Raw genomic sequence first — 20,212 nt, 5'->3', positions numbered from 1 at the left:
CTCTAAACTCTGTGTAAATTCACAGCAGCACTGATTGGCCCAGTGCCCTCAACCGGCTGAGAATGTATGGAGAAGGAATTCCTCCACGATTGGCCCGAGTTTCTCATCATATCTTCCCTGTGGTTTGATCCATTAGGTGCTGAGAACAACAGAGAGCGAGGTTACATTAAGCTTCATAAAGTGCGCTGCTGTTTAGGCGGAAAGCTGAACTCTCTTGTTGCTATTTAGAGCTGGTTTCCTAGAAACCCCAGCATCCTCTCTCACTGCTCTTCGCCCCTCCATGGCAAAGCAGCAGTATTTTCAATATTTTAAATTGAACTCCAAACACTGTATGTCCTGTTAGTAAACCTGTAATTCTCAATATCGCACTCTAAGAGGCTTACGCTCCAATTACAATTATGAATCATTTATTTGGGAAAAAAATTAATTGGATTGTTTTCCCACAAAAGGTAAATCCTACACTCCTTTGATGAGATGTTCATCATCTAATGATTCTGACATGTTGAACCTGACAGGCAGGTAATTTTATTTTATTCATGCTAGGCAATCTATTGCTGTCTGCCACTTGGCTCATATAACTGTTCTTTACTTGGGACTTGGGTGAGTTTCTCTGATCTTTTATTGTCGCACACTGTTTGTCTTTAATACACCGTGCCTATGTTTTAATATTGATCACTTGCATAAATGGGACACTTGTTATTGTTAGTTATGTTTAAACTGCTGTCGTTGAGACATGGATTAATACTGGTACCAGGCACCAAATACTCACAATCATAATAAAAGGACCTCAACACAATCTGGTTATACAAATAACTCAGGAGAGTTTCAGTTTGATCCCAAGGCATCCGTCTGTATTTATGAGAATTCTTTTCCCCTGAAGTGGAAAAGAATACCCTTGATGAAGAGACAGAGAAGCCTTCACTTTATAGACGACTTGACGACTGTTGCTATCTATAAAAACACTCTAAGATATCAAAACTTATGTATAAACAGAAACCAGTAGATTCCACCAAGTAACATAAACAGCTACCTTGCTCTGGCTCGCAGAGGAAACACAAAACCAAGTTGGACAACAGCGCAGCGCCAAAGTTTCAAAGAGCAGAACTATGAATCACGCACAGTGGCCTATGTCTAACACTAATCCATTAGCGCTGGTGTCGTCCTTGTCTGGCTGTTCTCTATTAAACACAATGTTACGATGAGTTAATTCTTGTTCTTATGTTTATATTCATTTAAACAATTCAGAGAACGGCTAAATGTACCATGACTGAGGCTATCTAACATTATGAGACCACTCAAGAGGTAAAACAAGGTTTGCTTTTCCAGAAAACGCACAAGCGCACCTCAAGTGCTTCCTCCCATTGAGTACTATTCTGAGCCACTCAGGCTGCTGAGCATGGCAGCCTCTCTATGGCCTTTAGTACTGGGTTGCCTTGGCAGCTGGAGCTGCTCCAGGACTCCATGGTCTCTACTGATAAGGAGGAGGAAGTAGCTGTGCCCAAGAGAGCGCGGTGGACTTTCCACACTCTCACACTATCCTCTCTTTTACTCTAACCTTAACTGGAGTTCTCTCACTTCTAAACCAATGCAATCCCATTTTTTGTTGACTGAAGACGCTAAACTAACTAAGCTTGATCCTTGGTCACATGCCGTTTTTTCTCCACTCATGGTGGTGTAATTTAGGATTATAAAGGCTTATATAGTCCATGCTTATGTCTAAACCAACCACAATTATCAGAGACGTTTGGAACGTAGGCTAAAGTGTGAGCAGACAGCACCGCTTGCAATAATGGAAGCAGAGTGGGGAAAAAAGCTTCCTATAAAAGCGATGAGTGAGCCACCTTCCTCTTCAAACCACACAGAGAGAGAGAGGGAGAGAGGGAGAGAGAAGAGAGAGAGGGATGCAGCTTATAGTCTTTGTTATGTAACCATCATCATGTCTGTTTGGATAAAAAGACGTCTTTTTGCGTTTCTATTTTAAGAAACCACTGACACTGCCGACATTCTGAAACGCCTCTGATCCATTCCTCTGACACAAGACTGTGGTGCCTCACAGACTCACAGACACACGGACACACAGTGAAGTAATACTTCCAGGGTTTACGTTCCCTGCCATGTACGGGGGTAAATGAACAGCGGATGAGTCACAGGTGTGATCACTGTGTGTGTGTGTGTGTGTGTGTGTGTGTGTGGGGGGTGGGGGAGGGTATGTGCTCCTGTCGCTAACGTCCTGTCATCATTCCACTGCTCTGCTCCCAGCCAAAAGACATTGGCCCCTGCTGAGTTTATGGGCCCAGTGACAGGGGAAGGTGCTGCTGGCCCGGCTCGATGACAGCCTTCCCCTCTAACTTATGAGACTCCGATCCATCAGTGGGAAGCCTACTGTACACAGAGCCGTGGGCCAGGTTCACACTGGGTTCAGGCAGGGGAGAATGGAAAGGTGCTACTGTCACGTGGAGGGGAGGAATAGAATTATGATATTAGCCCAGCGCTCCGCCAGCGAGAATAAAACATCTGCTCGGAAGCATCAAATAACATCATTCAAGTGAGACGCGACATCCAGCGCTGTCGTACGTTACCCATCTGTCTCCTCTGGAACTGGAGAGGAAAGACAGAGATCCTGCAGTTACCGCAACTCTGCTCTCTCCTCTGAGCTTTAATAACGTACCAAAAGAAACCCTAGTTTTTCAGAAGCACAGCAGGAGGAACAAAGTACCCTGTATTATTTTAGGCATCCTCTGCTTTTTAGATAGTGCAGAGGAGTGGGAGAGGGACAGAGAAACAAATACCATATATCTGATTTGAGCCATTGACATTGTGAGTACATGTTTGCCTGGAAAGCCTTACCTTGCATGCAGCTTTCTATCCTGTGGACAAGCTGGTAGGACTTGCAGCGATCCAGCAGGGTTCGGATGGCTGGAAGGGGGTCCAGGACAATGGTCTCAGGGTGGGCATCAATGTAGTCCTGAAACACACATACACACACACCACAAAAACCACACAAACACACACAGACACACAACACATATAGATACAGATTAGGTGGAATGTTAAATGAAGATGGGTCAACATGTCTCACTGTATGTATGTGCGTGTGTGCGTGTGTGTGTGTGTGTGTGTGCGTACGTGGGCGTGAGAGAGAGATGTATGCCAGCGGGCCTATGGAGGTTACATCACTATATCTCTGCGTGGCCGGCTGTTAGGTCAGCATGAGGTTTGCCATTTTACATAACCACACTCCCCATCTCTTCTCTTGTGTACTCTACACCAACCTCCTCTCCACTTCCCAGCTCTCCATGCCGTCCACATTTCCATCTCTGCTCTGTGGATTTCTCTGCCAGCCTTTCCTTCCGAACAATTTACACTCTGACTCACAAACACTGTCAGGTGGAGCTGGCTGGCCTGCACATTATACAAACAGCCTGCCTCCTCACATCACAGCCCTTTAAAACACCACAGTTCCACTGTCATCCACACTTGCATGAAATAAAACATACACAGCTACGTCAGACATCAAGCTCACACACACACAACGGAAAAATGCCCATACCTGCACAGGGGCACAATACACACATGTGCTTACGCACACAGCATGTTCTTGCTTTGGCATTTAAGTATTTAATGCCAATAAAGCTCATTTGAATTTTAATTTGAATGTAAACAAATGTATTTTCCTTGACATGCACAACCCATCCCATTGAGTGGTTATGTAAGACAAACATGCTGCCGTCAGAAAATAAACCTAAACTAAATCTTCCAGGAGTTTAGAGAAACACACTGTTGATCTGGACCGTCACTTACTGACTTTTGTATCTTAGAAATGTGGTGAAAACACAGACAAAAGAGGGAGGTGAAATGGAGATTAGCACTGGCAAGCAGGTGCTTGGGAGGAAAAGAGCCAGACGTCTGTCATCAAGGGTGAGAGACAGAGAGGGCCACACATTTTCTGTTCGTTTTTCACGGCATATCTGTTTCCATGCAGTAGAAAGTCCCAGAAAATATGGTAGAGAGAGGGTAAAATATGTGGCGCTGGTTGGGAGCTGGGTCAGCATGTGTGATGCCACAGGCATCTAACTTGTAGCTGCAAATAATTCTTAGCACTTGTCTTAGCCTGCTCAGAGTACCAGATAGGTGGAATTTACCACATCAGGATGTTTCACAGAGAAGTATACTAGACTGACTTTCAAATAGTTCCCTGTGATTGTTTTGATTGTTTGTATTGTCTTATGTGGCAAACCCCACCCATCTGGCACCAAGGTAGGCAAAAAGAGTGTTTAGAATTGTATATTGCAATTTTACCTTCCACAATTAATAATCATAGAATGTTGGTATGTTGACAATACTGACATTTTAATTTAATTTACAATGCCTGCTGTAGCTGAAAATAGCCATGATGTTGAAAGAAAAAAGTGCAGTAAAATAATTTTGTTCCTCAAATAATGCTGACTAATAACTGATTACTAATAACAACCACAGTATCTAGCAAGATAAATGTGTTTATCATTTCATCCATAGTCATGCTGCCATAAAACAAATCATGGAAAGTATTTGCAAATTCTATTTGACCTAAGTCTGGTGTGCACATGGCTCACCTCAGGCCACTGAATCACCAGAGCGCGTCCCAGCCTGACATTTTGTTTTGAATAAAGGACTATTTTAAAGAGGAAGGCTTATTCCAGTTACCACAAAGGCAAGGAGGTTATTTATGACGACCTCGGAGTCGAGCTGCTGCTCCGCCGCACCGAAGAGCCAGTTGAAGTAGTTCAGGGACCTGGTGTTGATGCACCACCCTTTGGAGGTGTACTGGGCACAGCCAACTGGGAGGAGACCCAGGACTCACTGGAGGGACTGCAACATCTGTGCTGCCCTGTTGCCACTGTAACCCTGACCTTGTTAAGCAGCAAGAAAATGAATGAATGGATGGATGTTTAGAGGTAAATAAAGTGTGATCTATGCAGTAGCATGGGAGGTACAACAATAAAGTAATGGTCCCAGGAGCCAAGTAGCCACTGTTCCCCTAAAGCATGGTGGCTCTTTCTTGTATCTCTTAAAGTAATGTGGTTAACGTCTGTGCATGTATGTGTGTGTGTATGTGTGTCCCCATGTGTGCATGTGTTAGATGAGGCATCGGGTGTTAAGGGTCAAGGTTCACCTCTAATGTGCCTGGGAGGAAACCTGCCTGCTGCTGGGAACAGACTGGCCCCTGTTTTGTTGCTATGTGGCGTCAGCCAGCTGGGGAGACTGAGTCATGATGCTGCCTGAGGAGGGACACTAAATTAAACCAATGACCGCTGGCGAGTAGCCTCTTCCCACCAATGAGTGCCAGATAAGGGGCGGGGTCTTGCAACAGATGGATGATTCTCTATTGCAAATCTATGATACTGTAACACACTGGAGACACATGACTGGAAACACATATGGTGTTGTATTGTAGTGACTGCCACATTCATCAAAAATATCCACATTTCTGATTCTGTTGGTTTCTAGGTAGGTACAAAGAGGATTAAGGAAGAATTCAACTGTAATTGTACTGGATCATGATTGTTGCTAAATAGATTTTGGGAATGTTCTATAGAGTGCTTGCAACACAGAGTGCTTTACAGAAAACAAAGTGTCAGCAATTTGTTTCCAAAATGGCTTGAAGTCAGGCATCAGTGAATGCAGCTATGCATTAATACTGACTAGGTTTTGATGTTTAAGTAGGCCTAATTTCTCTGTATTGACATCCTGTTTATCCTTCCTAATTGAGCAGTCAGTAACATGTTGACAGAACTACGTGATGCTGATCATGATCGCAGCGCTTCTGAGTCATCCAGAAAGAGAGAGGAAGCGGGAGAGAAAGAGACAGAAAGAGAGTCGGTGGAATAAAATTCGCCTTCACACCATCTTTAGCACTGCCAGATTAGTGAAGAACGCACACGCACACACAAATTCTGAAGTGTGGAGACACCGCCACATTTGGAGCTGTGACCTGCTGTGATGTGATAGACACCAGCTGAACACTTACTGTCCCTGAGAGACATTTCCCACTCCAATAAGAACAAGCAAAACTCTTGAAGAACTTTTAGTGACAGCATTCTGTTTAACAGGTTCTGGATAATTAGTCACCTTGTGCTAGTTTGAATTCAAATATATCCCATTATGTTCTGGTAGTTGAGTCTTGGCTCTGTCTCTCTGGCTTGTCTATCAGCTTCCCCTGAACGTAAATTGGCACTTTAACAATTATGCACATAAATGGCTGTTATCCATAGATGTTCTTTGCCTGCGGCAGTGTTGCTATGTCAGAGAAAACACTATCCACAGCTCCTACATGTTTTCCATTTCAAAATTTCTCTGACTTTTTTCAGGCATTTATCTCTAAACTGTATTTGAAGATCTTTAGTGTAAGATTATTCTTCACTACAACAATGTCAAATGACAGTGGAGTGGATCAAAAACTACATTGATTGTGCAGTCATATGTGCATTGGGACTGAACAACAACATTTTTCCATATATTTCCAAAAATGTGTGTGCAACTTGGAAATGATCACATTCATTTTCAATACTTTTCCAGACTTTGCAGACCTGTGTAAGAGCTATGAATATTGAGGTGATTCCCCGGGGGACAGAGAAGATGAAGATGCCTACCTGTACTCTCTGCACCAGCAACACAGCCTGCGAATCATTCTGGTCAGCCTCCAGGATGAGGTCAGTCAGCTTGTGGATGATGACGTCCAGGGGACCTTGCTCCTCCAGGGGTTGGCTGAGGTCCAGCTAAGGAGGGAACAACAGCCAGGGGTCAAGGGCTATGCCGCAAACAGGGCAGATTCTAAACTCAGGTATTCATTTACTGCATTAGAAATGGATCTATACTTCAGCAAAAACCCATGAGAAGCCATTCGTTACAGAGGTTTTTCAACAGCTAAGACGCGTTGTTATGAAACAGTGCCAAAAAACTCTCTTCAGTGTTCTAAAAATCACAAAGCATTGCTTCTTGCAAATTATTGCTTTTATAAAACAACAATGGCACCCTTTTTCTGTAAATGACTGCCTCCACACCAATGGCTCTGGCGGAGGAGGAGGGAAATAGTAGGATTGGCTGCAGTGGCCCAGTAGTTCACAAGTAGTCAAATCAGCTCTCTATAAGCTTAAGTGTACTGTGCCTTACGTGGGTACACACGCGCACGCACGCACGCACGCACGCACGCACGCACGCACGCACGCACGCACGCACGCACGCACGCACGCACGCACGCACGCACACTTTAGAGAAGATAGGAGAGATGCCAGGCTTTAGGGGCACAATGGCCACTCCTCTGCTGGCTTACATGCTATGTCGAAATCACAAGGGGCCTCTATTGTGGTTCTGACTGAATGTATTCACTGTGATGTGAGAGAGGGAGGGAGGTCAGGATTGGGTCTGTGTGTGAGAGACAACTTTTAAAGTTTGAAATCTAAGAGTGTTAAGGAGTGTGACTATGCATTTATTTCTTCTTCTTTTGTTGGTAAATCACAAAGGTCCTACTGTATAGGTGGAGGGAGGTGAGATACACAAAGAGACAGAGCGAGAGAGAGAGAAAGAATGAAAGAGATAGAGAAAGAGAAGAGAAAGAAAAAGAGACCGATAGTGTAGCCTTTAGTGTGTTGCCTTTAGCGGGCTCGTCTCCAGCAGAGACAATGCATTTCATAATTGCAGAAAAGGCCTACAGGTAGTGAAGGGCTATTTTGAAACAAACAGAAATCAGCAGAAATCTCTGACTAGACTTCAAGCAAAATGCTGTCTAATAGCAGCAATATAGCTGGGGCAGTCTTAATTTATATCATTAATCATACCAAGGCCTTTACTGTGGAAAAAATCAAGAGCAATACAAGAAGACTTCTTGTATTCATAAAATAATGAACTGGGACTGTAAGAGACACATTATAAACATAAACAAACATATATTCATATGTAATACTGGCTTGTCATAGCACATTATGCAAGTGCTTTGGCGAGAGTTAAATGTGTGAGAAGACAGTGTTGTAAGAGCAAATTGTCTTGGTTGCAGTGGGGCTGTTACATAATACAGCAGTACACTGATTCATTACCCACACATAGCTAATCAGCAAATGGAGATCACCAGATCACCACTAACAAAAGACAGTTGAGCAGCACCTGTGCAAACAAACCAGAGTCCGGCAGGACCTCACTGTCCTTTGTGCTGCCCAGACAGTATGCAAACCGAGAACAAACACACCTTAGTCACATAGGTGTGGATCAATGGAAGTTCTGTGGAACTGTACAGAGTCTTGGTTGATTTAGGGCTGGTCAGAGCCAGAGCCAGTGTTACCTGGTTAATCATTCTGAGAGGTGTGACGGATAGATGACTAATTAGCGTACCCTTGGTCCTACCTTGAAAAGTCAATCGCACAGAGTGGTAAATCTGTTAAATATCAATTGAGAGGCCAGGTTCTTTATCCAGGTTTCATCAGAGAATATGCAATAGCCAACTGTGCTCTAGTTTCCACCCAAGTTAAGTGATATATTCTGATGTTAGAGGTATGGTAAAGTCTTATCTAGAATCTCACAAGTGAAGCCGGCATGGAATCTGGGCTTTTCTATAGTGAGCAGGCACTGCAGTCTATACTGCACACCATACAGCATGGACACAGTACACAAACATGCAAAGACATGCACACACACCCTGCAGTGTTCTATTTAAACTGTATCCCCTTAGGAACTCATTATGCTACATCATTACTGCATCTCTCACTCTCCCCACCTTAACACTGTTGAGACTCATTCTCCTCCACTCCCCGCTCCTGTAGCAACATGCCTTAAACCTCACCTATGACATGCCAACGTGGTGCAAAAATGTAAACATCTCAAACCCCTGACAATGAGAAGAGAGTCCAGTGACTTTGCAAACTCCCGTGAAGCTTGCAAATATCTGTACTTCAAAAAAGTATACATATATGCCCAGTTGGATTCTGTTGAGAGAGCAGTGCTCCCTGCAAACTGAGAGGTACGTAGCTCTACAGTGAAGTAATTGATGAAATTTTGATCAGAATCAATTGGCATGATGGCAAAAAGTATGAAACAATCCTTTAAAGGTTAGAATAGCACTGTAAAGGCTCTAGTGAGTCAGTGTCTCCAGCAGTCAAGCCAGTTTATCAGAAATCATGTGGTGGAAAGGCTCACACGTGGGCACGGATATGTGAGCATATGGCAGATGCATAATACACATAAACATGCGGCCATGACCTTAATAGCACTGTGGTGAAAAGTCAACACCCATAAAAACTGTTGTCACTTGTGGATACACTCTACCACTGGGTCTATAACACTAACCGCTGTGACCACCAATGTAGACAGGGCGGCAGCAGGTGAGGTACAGCAGGGCTGAAGAGAACTGAGGTGGTCTGAAGAGAGCGTGGCCTAACAGCAGCCCCCATCTCTCTCTGTCACTCTCGCTTTCTGTCTAGCTAGCAGTGTCTGGGTCTGTGGGGCAGGGCGGGGTGGCAGGGGATTTGACTATGCTCCACTGAGGCACAGCTTTTAATCTCCCGCTTACACAACATAGAGGGCCCATCCACAGCCTGGCCCCTCCACAAAAACAGGACTCTACACCGTGGGGTCAGCACCCACTGGCAAGGACGCATCGCACAGGATGAGGCTCTCCTGTCCCCATGTGCATACACAGTGACCTTGCTTTAGAACTCATCCAAAAACCCGGCGGTAAAGTCACTGATGTTCTGCTAAATGCTAAAAGCAGAAATGTCAACTGACGTCTTTGCAAGTCCCTTTGGGACAGAGCGCTCGCGGTGGGCCATGGCAGTGATGGACAGCACAGAAAACACTGGATCCTGGAGGGAGAGGGTCGGTCAAGGGCAACATATTTTCAGCTTTCATGTAGCTCCACGGAGGGCCTTGGCTGTTCCCCAGGGAAATCTAAGAGCGCTGAATTTGAGCAAACAGTATGGACACTGTTGCGTAAAGTGTAGTGGACACAAATGTCTACTGTATGAACCATTGTTTTATGCAGAGGGTGCAGTTATTTGTCTCTATGGGGTTTGCCATAGTGCTTGTTGATCAATTAGACGGCATTGACTCATTCATTCTAGCTACATCAGCTGGATCTTGTCTCACCTGGCTTTTCCTTTGTTCTCAGATCAACCTAGAGACAGACTGTGTGTGCAGAGAGCAGACAGACGCATGATGAATGATTTATTTTGAATGACGTGTGGCACTTGACACCCTGGTGTAAGACAGCATATGTGTCCGAGACAAACGGTGACTGCTGGCCACATTGCATATAAAGTACAAACAAGACAAGAAACATAAAGGTGAGTCTCCAGCCAAACAGTGTGTGGAGGGTCAAATAGGGAGCTAATTAGGCTAACGGTCGTCTCCTCAGCCTCCCCCGAGTCCATGGAGTAATTAGACTTGTCTAACTGACTCTCTTGTGCGCTGGAAGAATTGGATTATGAGTTAACCGTCTTTCAGCTTTCATCACCATGCATACACTTTGCTGAGGACCATATTAGGATAACCACTACTTAATCTATGACTGAAGTCCAATGATGAGGCAGAGAGCTACCAAAGCACATTTTTATCTGTGTGTTTTAAATGAGAACAGAAGGACTTAAAAGAAAAGGGAGGGTGAAGGAGACAACAGCTTCACTGGGTCTCCTAAAGCCTGACAGAGAAGGAATGAGACAGTGAGGAAGAAGGGAGGAATGCTGCTTCCATGCAAATGTTCCATCGGAGGCTCCATGCCTCTCCCAGGCCTACTGAGAAGGGATAATGGTGGTCAGGGTGGCAAGGGAGGCGCTTTAGGGTTCATCTTGGTCAAACTTAAGCCTCATTTATCATTATCCCCTCCACCCCTCAATAACCCGACCCCCCTCAAAACCTTCACTCCTGTATACATGTCCACGTTCCAAATTCATCATGGTTTACAGCACTTGGGAAATATATTTTCTACAAATCATTTCCATTAGTTAAACAATATCTAATTAATAAAAGGAAGTAAAAGTTGTAATATTCTGAAAATGTAAATTGAGCTAATTAATCTTCACACCTTAACTGCAAATTTTCATACAACTCCCACATTCCTCTTTGCATATTTGTATTCTTAAAGAACTACGAACACCAATTTGGAAGAAAGAAAAAAAAATGTGGCAGGAGATAAGACAAAGATGTATTTATTGTCAGAATACAGGAAAAGTTGTGACAGCTTCAGTGGGAAGGGACAGAAAACTTGATTTTTTTAATATTAGCATTAATGGGAAGTCTCCTTATACAGTGTATGCTTTCCCTTTCTTTCCAGTCACTCATCACTCATCACTTCTGTGTCAGAATTTCTTCTTGCTTATTTCAGTACAAATGTGTGTTTGAAAGGGGCCAAGCAAGGGAGAATGAAAGCAGCAACATTACACTATCCACTCCGAGATGATGTAGTAGTGTTCATGTTTTTTGCTCATAAAATACTGACAAGGTATCCAAGGTACATTTTGGTAAACACATACATTATGGCTTTGTTGTAGTGACTGCCTGTTAACCTCCGCCTTCAAACGTTCTCTGGATTTCTGATCTTCGGCCCCATCTTAGGTTATGCTACTAAACGCAAAATCCAAATAATGTCCACCAAGCAGCCGTCTTTGGAAACTTGGCGCAATGGAAGACCAATAAATGCCTTCTAAAGAGGATCTAATTTCTGTCGGCCTCCACAAATTCAATATGTGGGTGAGATACAGGTACAGGCCGGAAATTAACTTTAAATTCACAAGCACTTACCATATAATAAAATCGGTAACTCAATAACTTTTCTTGGACAGCCCACTTAGTTGGTGGCCATTTGCCTTGATGGGTTCCACTCTCTGAGAGTGAATATTGGCCTCCTCTAAACCAAGCCTGGTGGGTTAATCTCATCAGCTGTGTGATACAGACAGGCTAATGTAAGGAGTTCTGTGAGGACGGCTCTTATGCGATCAGGGCAAAGGGGTCAATATTGATGAGCGTATACAAATCGCTTAGAGGTGGGAGAGGAAGAATGAAGGGGGGTGGGAGGGTAGAGAGAAGGTGAGTGTGATAATAGGTTACCTGAAAACAAATGAACTTGAGTGGGGAGAAGGTAGAGACTAAAGGCAGATGAATTGTATAAAATTGAATAAAAGAACCTGCCTTCTGTTCTTTCTCAGTTCTATCTTCCTGATGGGCGTAGAAGCAGATCGTTTTCCCAGACTAGAAATGGAAATATAAAATGAGCTCCCATGGGCCGCCAGATTTAGCAAAGATCTGCTCACACAGGGTGATGTCAAAGCCACTGCCAAGCCCTCTGGAGATTCCAAACATCTCATGGCAAATATACTCTACATCGCATAATGCACTTCCACATAGGGCAATGCATAGCTGATGGCAACGTCTGGGCCTAAGCTTTGATTTAATAGCATGCTGTTGAGCCAACAAATTTGGGGGTTTGACACACAATGGATCAGAGAATTCACTGCTCTTTAGGCTGCAAAACAACATTAAGTAAGAGTGTCTCCTGCCAGCAAAAGGCCAGGATTAGATGATTAGATGATCTCTTTTATTTATCCTTGGATATCCAAGGTTATCACCAGGATCAGCTAAGTCTGTCAGACCACAAGGACAAGGTTAGGTGACTGTTTGGGCTGGACAGGATAAATCTGCAGCTATATTCTACTTCAGCCTTCTAGAGGACAAGGTTAGATAGCCTTGATGTTCAAATAACAGTAACAACCCCTCACCCACCCAAAAAAAACAACACTCAAACCAAACACTATATCTGTGATGGAATGCCATCTTCTCTCTGGTCATGGTATTAAAAGACAAGTTTCATGCGGAAATGCTTTTTCCATAATGTAAATCCACCCCACCCTCTCCGTGACCTCCCTTTGCCTCCATCTCTCTCCATCCCTCTTATGATCTCTCTATCTCAAACACAGCATCCCTCTTTTTCATTATAATAGGGGGTGACAGCTTTATACATAGACTTGCATAACAAGGCCAAAGCATTACAATGGCTGCCATTGTCTTCCCCTGTGACGTGGCCATGACAGTGCAGACACTGACTGGCACCGGATGCATCTCGCAGGCTGCTCTCTCCGGTGTGAACTCAAAAACACAACCTCCAGGTGTCTGTCTGTATAGAGCTTGTTGAATTGGCAGCGACAGCCCAGCTAAAAATATAGAGAGGTTGTACCCGTTTGAAGGAGGAGAAAAAAGCCAGTGGACAACAGGTAGTCCTGGAAAAGGAGATGATAAGGAGGCTAAGGGTCTGTACAAGCCCCTGGGTGCCCCTAGCTGAGGAGCTGTGAGGATCTGCTGCCTCCCAGGAGGGGTACACTGGGAAACAAAGCCCTGCTTACTTTGGGACTATTCCCAGGACAGGGTTCTACCCAGTGAGGGGGAAAAAAATAACCTCAAAGCGAGGAAAAAAAATAACCTCTAAGAAGACAAGAGACGGCATAAAAAAAGAGAAACACAGCTAAGGATAAGAGGCTGAGAGAAGAGACCAGAAAACCGGCCCTTGATTTCCTCCTCAATCCCAGGGAGCACTTTGACTGACCAGCAACTTTCACCATTGAGAGCATATTGACTAACAAACAGGAGCAAAGCTGTATAGCAATCCAAGCAGTAAAGTAATGTTTCCGCAATCAATTTCAAAGCTTTTGCGTAATTACCAGAAACTTACCTTTCTGGTAATTATGCCATATTTTTGTACCCAGCTTTTATTGGGGACCGGCCTTTATTTATGCATATACACCGTCCCTACTTGAGATCCAGTCTTTACTGAAAGTTTTACAGTATGTATAAATCCAGCCACACAATCACATACACACTACAGTAAATTATGTGTAGCCAAAGCCCCAAGCAGATTCCTCTGAGGTAGAATAGAGTTGAGAGAGTTGAGGTCAGGTGTTGAAATATCCTGCTGGGATGGGTTGCATCACAGCTGAACACTGAACACTGCATGCTCAGGGAGCCTATGATTGGTGACGCTTACAGACTGAGTACAGCACTAGGGCCTGTGAAGCATCTCCATGAGGCATCTAGGAGGTTACAGTGGAAATATGCATGAAGTTAAACTCTCAGTAGTTTACAGTAGACTATCTGCAAAATATCTGGGTGTAGAGAATGGTTTCACCCCCCCCCCCCTTCTCTCCCCAAGAGATGGGTGAAGAGATGCACTGCAGGCTACTAGATGAATGAGGAGAATGTGGGGTGGGCAAAAGGAGGTGGGGGTGTACAGAGGTAGTAGAGCAGGAGAAGCTGGTAGGAGCATGTCTTTTGTTCAGCCCAGTGATAAAACCAGAAGTGTCAGAAACCTTTGACAAATGTTGATAGACTTGTTCTACAAAATTCCACAGTGCTTGGCACACATCATATCTTGCTCTTACGCCTGTCAACAAGGCTCTAAACTTACAACTGCAAACTAAATCAATAAATGACTGCTGGGTATATATATATATTTCTACAACATTGAAAACACTGCCTGACAAAAAAAATGCTGTCCACTTACCTGAACAACTTCTATTCCTCTTTTCCTGAAAGAGAAGACAAAAAACAGTTAATAAAATGAATGTGACAGATCAGAAATTGCATCTTCAATAAAACTGATAAGACTGCCTTGCTTGTATCCATTTCTAGTAGAGAATAAAGACTGTAACATGCATCACGACAAGCACCCTTATTTTTGCTATATGGTCATATGGTCATGTATGTCAAAAAAGCTCCCCATCATAAGAGGAATTAAACAGAAATTCGCCAGTGTTTTTAGCAGTTTGGCTATATGGACAGTCAGCAACACAAAGCAAAGACATTAACTGCTAAAACAGAGAGCAAGAATGAATCATTGGAAAAAATATAGGAATATGGTGAAGTCAATGCTGTGTTGCAATGTTGCAGAAAAAGCTAAATTATTAAATACATTTGTCTGATAGCAGGACAGCAACGTATAATCATTGCGACTGAAAAACCAGATTCCACTCCAGAGCTGGATAACATTCGACTTTTCAGAAACAGCATGGAAATTCTAAGCTTTGGGTAAAAATCAGTTGCTTGGCAACCAGCAGACCCCTACAAGAGTGGAGTCCTCGGCGGCGTTTGACTAACAGACTTCCAGCAGCTCTAACACAGTACACCACTACACGGACCACAAGAGGAACCTGGACAGATCCCTTCTCTTTATCTCTACCTATGCCGAGACAAAGTCATCTGTAAGTACCCCACCCTACACACATAGACGTCTATGTGAGATGAGTTGCATCATGTTAAATACTTTTTCACTTTTCTGTTTCAAGAGGAGCCTTTATGCTTTTCTAGAAATCTGTCAAGACACAGAACGGATAGACATGTTTAAACCTGCTGGTTTGTGGGGAGACGTCAGAATCATATTAGGCCTATTCTTCCACTGAAAGAGAAAGAATTGAGGCCTGCCAGAACACACAGTGGAAGAGAGAGATGGCATTTTGCACAGTTCTGGTGGAGAGGGCCTGTCAAGTGTCCTCTCTTGCTCAGTTCTTCCACAGAATTGTCAAAGACATTCAGAACCATTCCAATAAGAAAAACTTGTGTGGCCAGAACAACACATCTCCTGGCTGAGGGACTTTACGACGAGGAACAAAACCACTCCAACACCACCACTCAGCCTGTCCCAGTTGTTATGAGGTTACAGCCCCATGGTAACAGCAGAGCAGCCATTCGCCGCTTCACAACAATGTGGATATTTAATACTGCAGCTGGCCCGTTTCATGTGGTGTGAATGGGGCCTTTGGTTTCATCCCATCTCCGATATATGGAGAATGTCTGCTCTCCCATATTGTTGCTCAGTCAACACCATGAAAGGGATGGAGGGAAGACTCAACAGACAAGCAGGCCAGGGTCAGCACTTTTTGTTTAGGCTTGACACACAAGAACATGGAGATATGGTGACAAACAAGGCACTTTTTAGTACACCATTTCAGTAACATACTAAGACACAGTATCATGTAGCTGTTAACTCTATGCAATAAGAAAAAAAAAAAAGAGGTTCACACTCCAAAAGATGACCTGATGCACAACTGCGTTCAAAAACGTGAATGAACAGAGGGCAGAAAGGTACAGACGTTTCAGCTTTTGGCTTTCATCGCTGTATACCCCTAAAGATTTATGATACACCATAAACCTGATTGCTGCATGACGATATGAACACTACTTACAAAGTGTACAAGTGGTTGTTTTTCAGACTGCGTTGACCTGTACAACAATGTGATAGTAAGATAGTAAGGAGAAAGGATAAGTCCAAACACAGGTGGAGCTCAATGTCATTGGGCTTTGTGTCCCAGTATGTAGCTTCTGAGAGCTTAATGGCTTTGCCTTGACAGTAAAAAGTGAAAATATTTCCATAGTGTCCAATGATGCTCAGGCTCTTGTCCAGAAAAGCATCTCTTTTCCCCCAATCAGGTATATATCAGTCAGCAGGAAGCCCCTGAATTGCTGTGGCAGCTTATGAATGGGCACAAACATAAACCCAAATGGGTCCAAAGCGCCACTGCACATTGCCTCTGACCAGCAGGAATCTCCCAATGCCCAGCTGCATGAGACAGGACAGCGCTCACAATGTCAGCTGCATGCCACATGGTGTGAGTGAGTCTATAGGAAAGCCTGGCCAGTCAGTATTAGAGTCTAATATTGGCACATTCTATTGAGGCAAAACATTCTCTTTGTACTGGACAATGCTGCCCAACATGTTGGAAGATTACCCATATCAATCTATAACATAAAGCCAAGGTATATGAACTGAAATTTGATCAGTTTGAGAGTGCCAAGGAAGCAATTCCCCTTAATGTCTAGACCAGGAAGTGTCAAACCATGTGCTATAGAGTGCCGAGAGTCTGCAGGTATTCATTCCAAACAAACACTACTCCAGGTGATTTTACTGATTAGCACTTCAACCAGAGAGGAGGAACCAATCAGCAAGATCACCTGGTGTGGTCTTTGGTTGGAACAAAAACCTGCATTCCCCTGGTCCCCTGGCACACCCCTGGTCTAGACCATAACAAGTAAAACTGCTTTTCTTGTTTGAGGTTTGGCAACAAGCTGCCACTAATGCATAACAGCAGGTATGGAGATCCAAGATTACAATACCAATGTCTCAAAGAAGTGCCACTGACAGAGACACCTTGGATTTGTGTGGTGTTGTGCAAGACAAGAGGCCTTTTTAAAATCAGATCCAGTCTATATATGGGAGCCACACATAGGAAGGTTAAGTTAGTTCCATCTTTTCCTTCCTCTAAAGGATGACTTTTGTTTTCTGACATGCTATATAATAAGGGAAATCTATTTGAAAAAGAGAACTAGAAGAGAAAGACTAGTTTCAGTGATATGGTAAAAGCAATCATGTGGTAATCATAAACTTGATTCACATGCGTTGTGTAGCTCTTTGTCATGTAAATCGGATGGCATTTGTTGTCGCTGTGTAAAAGGTTATCAGTTTGACTGTTCCTTGCGAGATCTGCTATCACAAACTCACAAACACCACTTCTTAACACCCGGCCCGCGCCCTCTCTGTTCTATAGACCGCAATCCAGCTTCCGGACTGGGGAGGGGGGGGATTTGGCTGGAGGTTTACGAAGAGATTAAAAATGTTTTGTGGATTACAGTGTGGTAATCTGTCCAGGCTCAATCGGGTTGCTTTGTGAGGCAACAACCCTCTTGGTAAGGTGAAAATCCTTCACCAAAGCCATCAGCTGGGACAATCCACACTGCTAAAATACGTAACCAACAGAAACACATTCTTACTACAATGAATGGCTGAAGGATCTAAAAAGTTTCCTGTTATCGCTCCCTGTTAACGACTGGCTTTTTTACATTTGTGTTTTCAATGTGACAGTGGCCCTGTTACAGCACAGGCAGCTTCAGACTGTGGCAGCAAGGGATGAGAAGGTTGGTGTCATACCTTGGAGCCGATATACCGGACCTTTTGTTATGTAGCCTATAGTTCACTTCTCTCCAAGTCAAGCCTGCTGAGGAAATCTGTGTCCCACTTTACAACACCTTATATAACTCTTCACTCCGCTGGAGACAGATAAGCTACATCATGGCAAGATAATGTACAACATTAAGACACAGCTCCCTCTCTCAAGGCCAGGGAATCACACAAAACCATGCTACACTGGAAATACACCCTTGAACAAAATTCATGTCATGCCTACGCATTTGAACAGACAAGTCTAGTTTCATGTAGATGAACAAAACCTCTCACAACTACAAACAAAAATTCAAACAAAAAAGATTCTAGTTTGTGATATAATGACAATCAGTGGAGCAACTTGATAATATAGATGATACAGATATAAACGAGACAATTTGGATACTGTGACAGTCAAAGGGTAACTTTTTGGGGATATGAGTACATATTCTGGTTTAAAATTGTTAACAATACTACAGAATAAAAATCAAAAGTTAAAACAAACATTCTTTCAGTCCACAAAGTCAGCCTCCCATTTGCTGTCAATGGAATGGCTCCAAACAATGTCTTGAGGGCATCACAGTTGAGAATCTTGTTTTTCTGGATTCTAACTTCATGATTGCTTCAGGTTGGAACCTGAATTTAAGTCTCATGCTTCAGAACAAATAAAAATAACACTCGCTTAAGTTTCAAATTCTGGCACTTGCCCTGTTACAGATGCACCTTAGGCCAAGTCAACATCCCTTCCTACAAACATTACCTCCTCCTGTCTCCTTATTCTCAGCGTCATGTCTCAACAAGCATTGACGGAAGACATAACAAACAAAGGGCATTACGCATTTCACCGACTAAGGACATGACTTTTGTCAGAGTGCCGCCTTCCCTTGGGGCATTCATAAATACAATTACAGAGAGAATCTTTTAATACAGCAGAGAAGGAAGAAGCAGAGCAGCCACAAGCCTAATCAACACTGCTTTAACGGAAACTTCAAATGTCAAACAGACATGAGAGAGCAGCAGGGAACCATTCTCTAATGAGAAAGTTCAAACAAACAGCAAAAGGACCATTCCCTGAAAGACGGGCAGAGGTGATAATCAAATAACAGCGCAAAGCACAAGATTCATAACCTAGCAAGCCTACATGAATTGTAAAATGTCAATCTCTAAGTTTAAAGGAAACACAGTCTGTCAGTGCACCTCTCAACTCACACTCACTGACATCCTGAAAAAAAAGGTTAACGATGTAGGCCTGCTGTGTGCATTTATGTGAAGTTGTTTCTGTTAGTTACTCTTCAATTAGCCAAATAAAATCACTTGGTCTGGTCTGAGTAAGATTGTTTTTCATTACATACCTGCACAAATCAGCAAAGGCCTGAAAATTCAGCTTCTTCATCTTCTTCTCGCTGAGCCAATAGCCGACTCTCCGGCCTTTCAGAAAGGTCTGCATCTCCACTTTGCTCCTGTTCTTCTAAATCTAGATGATGTGACTGGAGGCTCAACCTGGTCAGGCGAAAACAGGAAACCGTAGCCTCTCACCAGCCTACCAGAGCAGTGAGGGGAAAACACAAGTTCACGAATCGGTTTGTAATACGAGAACGCAAGCCACACACAGCTAGAAGTGAAGCTCCCCACTAGTCTGACTCCTGCTGCTTGCTAAACACCAAACGTCAATAGCCTTCCTGTGGTTAACATTAGCTGGCTACAAAGCACAACATCACACAGTGTTTCAACGTTAGCGAGCTAGTAGACAAGCTCATTTGGTACCACGAATTTGACCCCCTTTTGCTAAACTAGATTGCTAACGTTAGCTGGCTAGCTAAGTAAGCGAACTGTGATCTGCATAGCTAACCCATGGCATGCAATAAGGGGTAAGCTAGCTTGCTAAGAAAGCTGACCAGCGTTAACTGGGAGAACAGATTAATGCCATTTTCGAATATCAAATGAGTCACCTAACTAGCGTTAGTTAGCTACGACCAGTTAGCTGGAAGATGCAGCAATTGACTAACGTTAAACTACGAATAAAGCTGGCAACGAGAAGCTGTGGTGAGCTAACCTGGCAGTTTTAGCACAGTTCCTTCGGAATTTCTGTTCTCTTCAGAAACTAGCTCTGATAGTTTCCCATTCTCAGCTCGCCTGGCGAGGAAGAGGTGAAGTTTTCAAACAAAATGACAGATGACAAGCACAGCTGGACTCACGTCGAGATGTACTTAACGTCCCTCTCAATCTCAGAGCTGAACCGACTGCACACACCCAGGATCCAGGAGACTGATGCTG

General features: G+C 43.6%; 1 protein-coding gene across 1 annotated transcript in view; it reads right to left on the bottom strand.

Annotated features, from left to right (window-relative positions):
• The window catches only part of itpk1b (inositol-tetrakisphosphate 1-kinase b), a 30,487-nt gene extending 11,089 nt beyond the window's left edge, over nucleotides 1-19,398 (bottom strand). The window contains exons 1-4 of the mRNA XM_071527772.1: nucleotides 19,291-19,398; nucleotides 14,510-14,534; nucleotides 6,630-6,755; nucleotides 2,848-2,965 (exon numbers count right to left, since the gene is read on the bottom strand). Coding sequence (XP_071383873.1) covers nucleotides 2,848-2,965; nucleotides 6,630-6,755; nucleotides 14,510-14,534; nucleotides 19,291-19,385 — 364 coding nt within the window. The 5' untranslated portion in view covers nucleotides 19,386-19,398. The remainder of the gene's footprint in view (nucleotides 1-2,847; nucleotides 2,966-6,629; nucleotides 6,756-14,509; nucleotides 14,535-19,290) is intronic.
• Nucleotides 19,399-20,212: the final 814 nt, after the last annotated feature.

The sequence above is a fragment of the Centroberyx affinis genome, unplaced genomic scaffold (assembly GCF_046629955.1).
Source record: "Centroberyx affinis isolate AG114_WGS23_722 - 3 ecotype Tasmania unplaced genomic scaffold, CSIRO-AGI_Caff_v1 ptg001575l_1, whole genome shotgun sequence".
Lineage (NCBI taxonomy): Eukaryota > Metazoa > Chordata > Actinopteri > Beryciformes > Berycidae > Centroberyx > Centroberyx affinis.
Note: the sequence above shows the minus strand (reverse complement) of the source record. Positions and strands in the feature narration are given on the sequence as shown.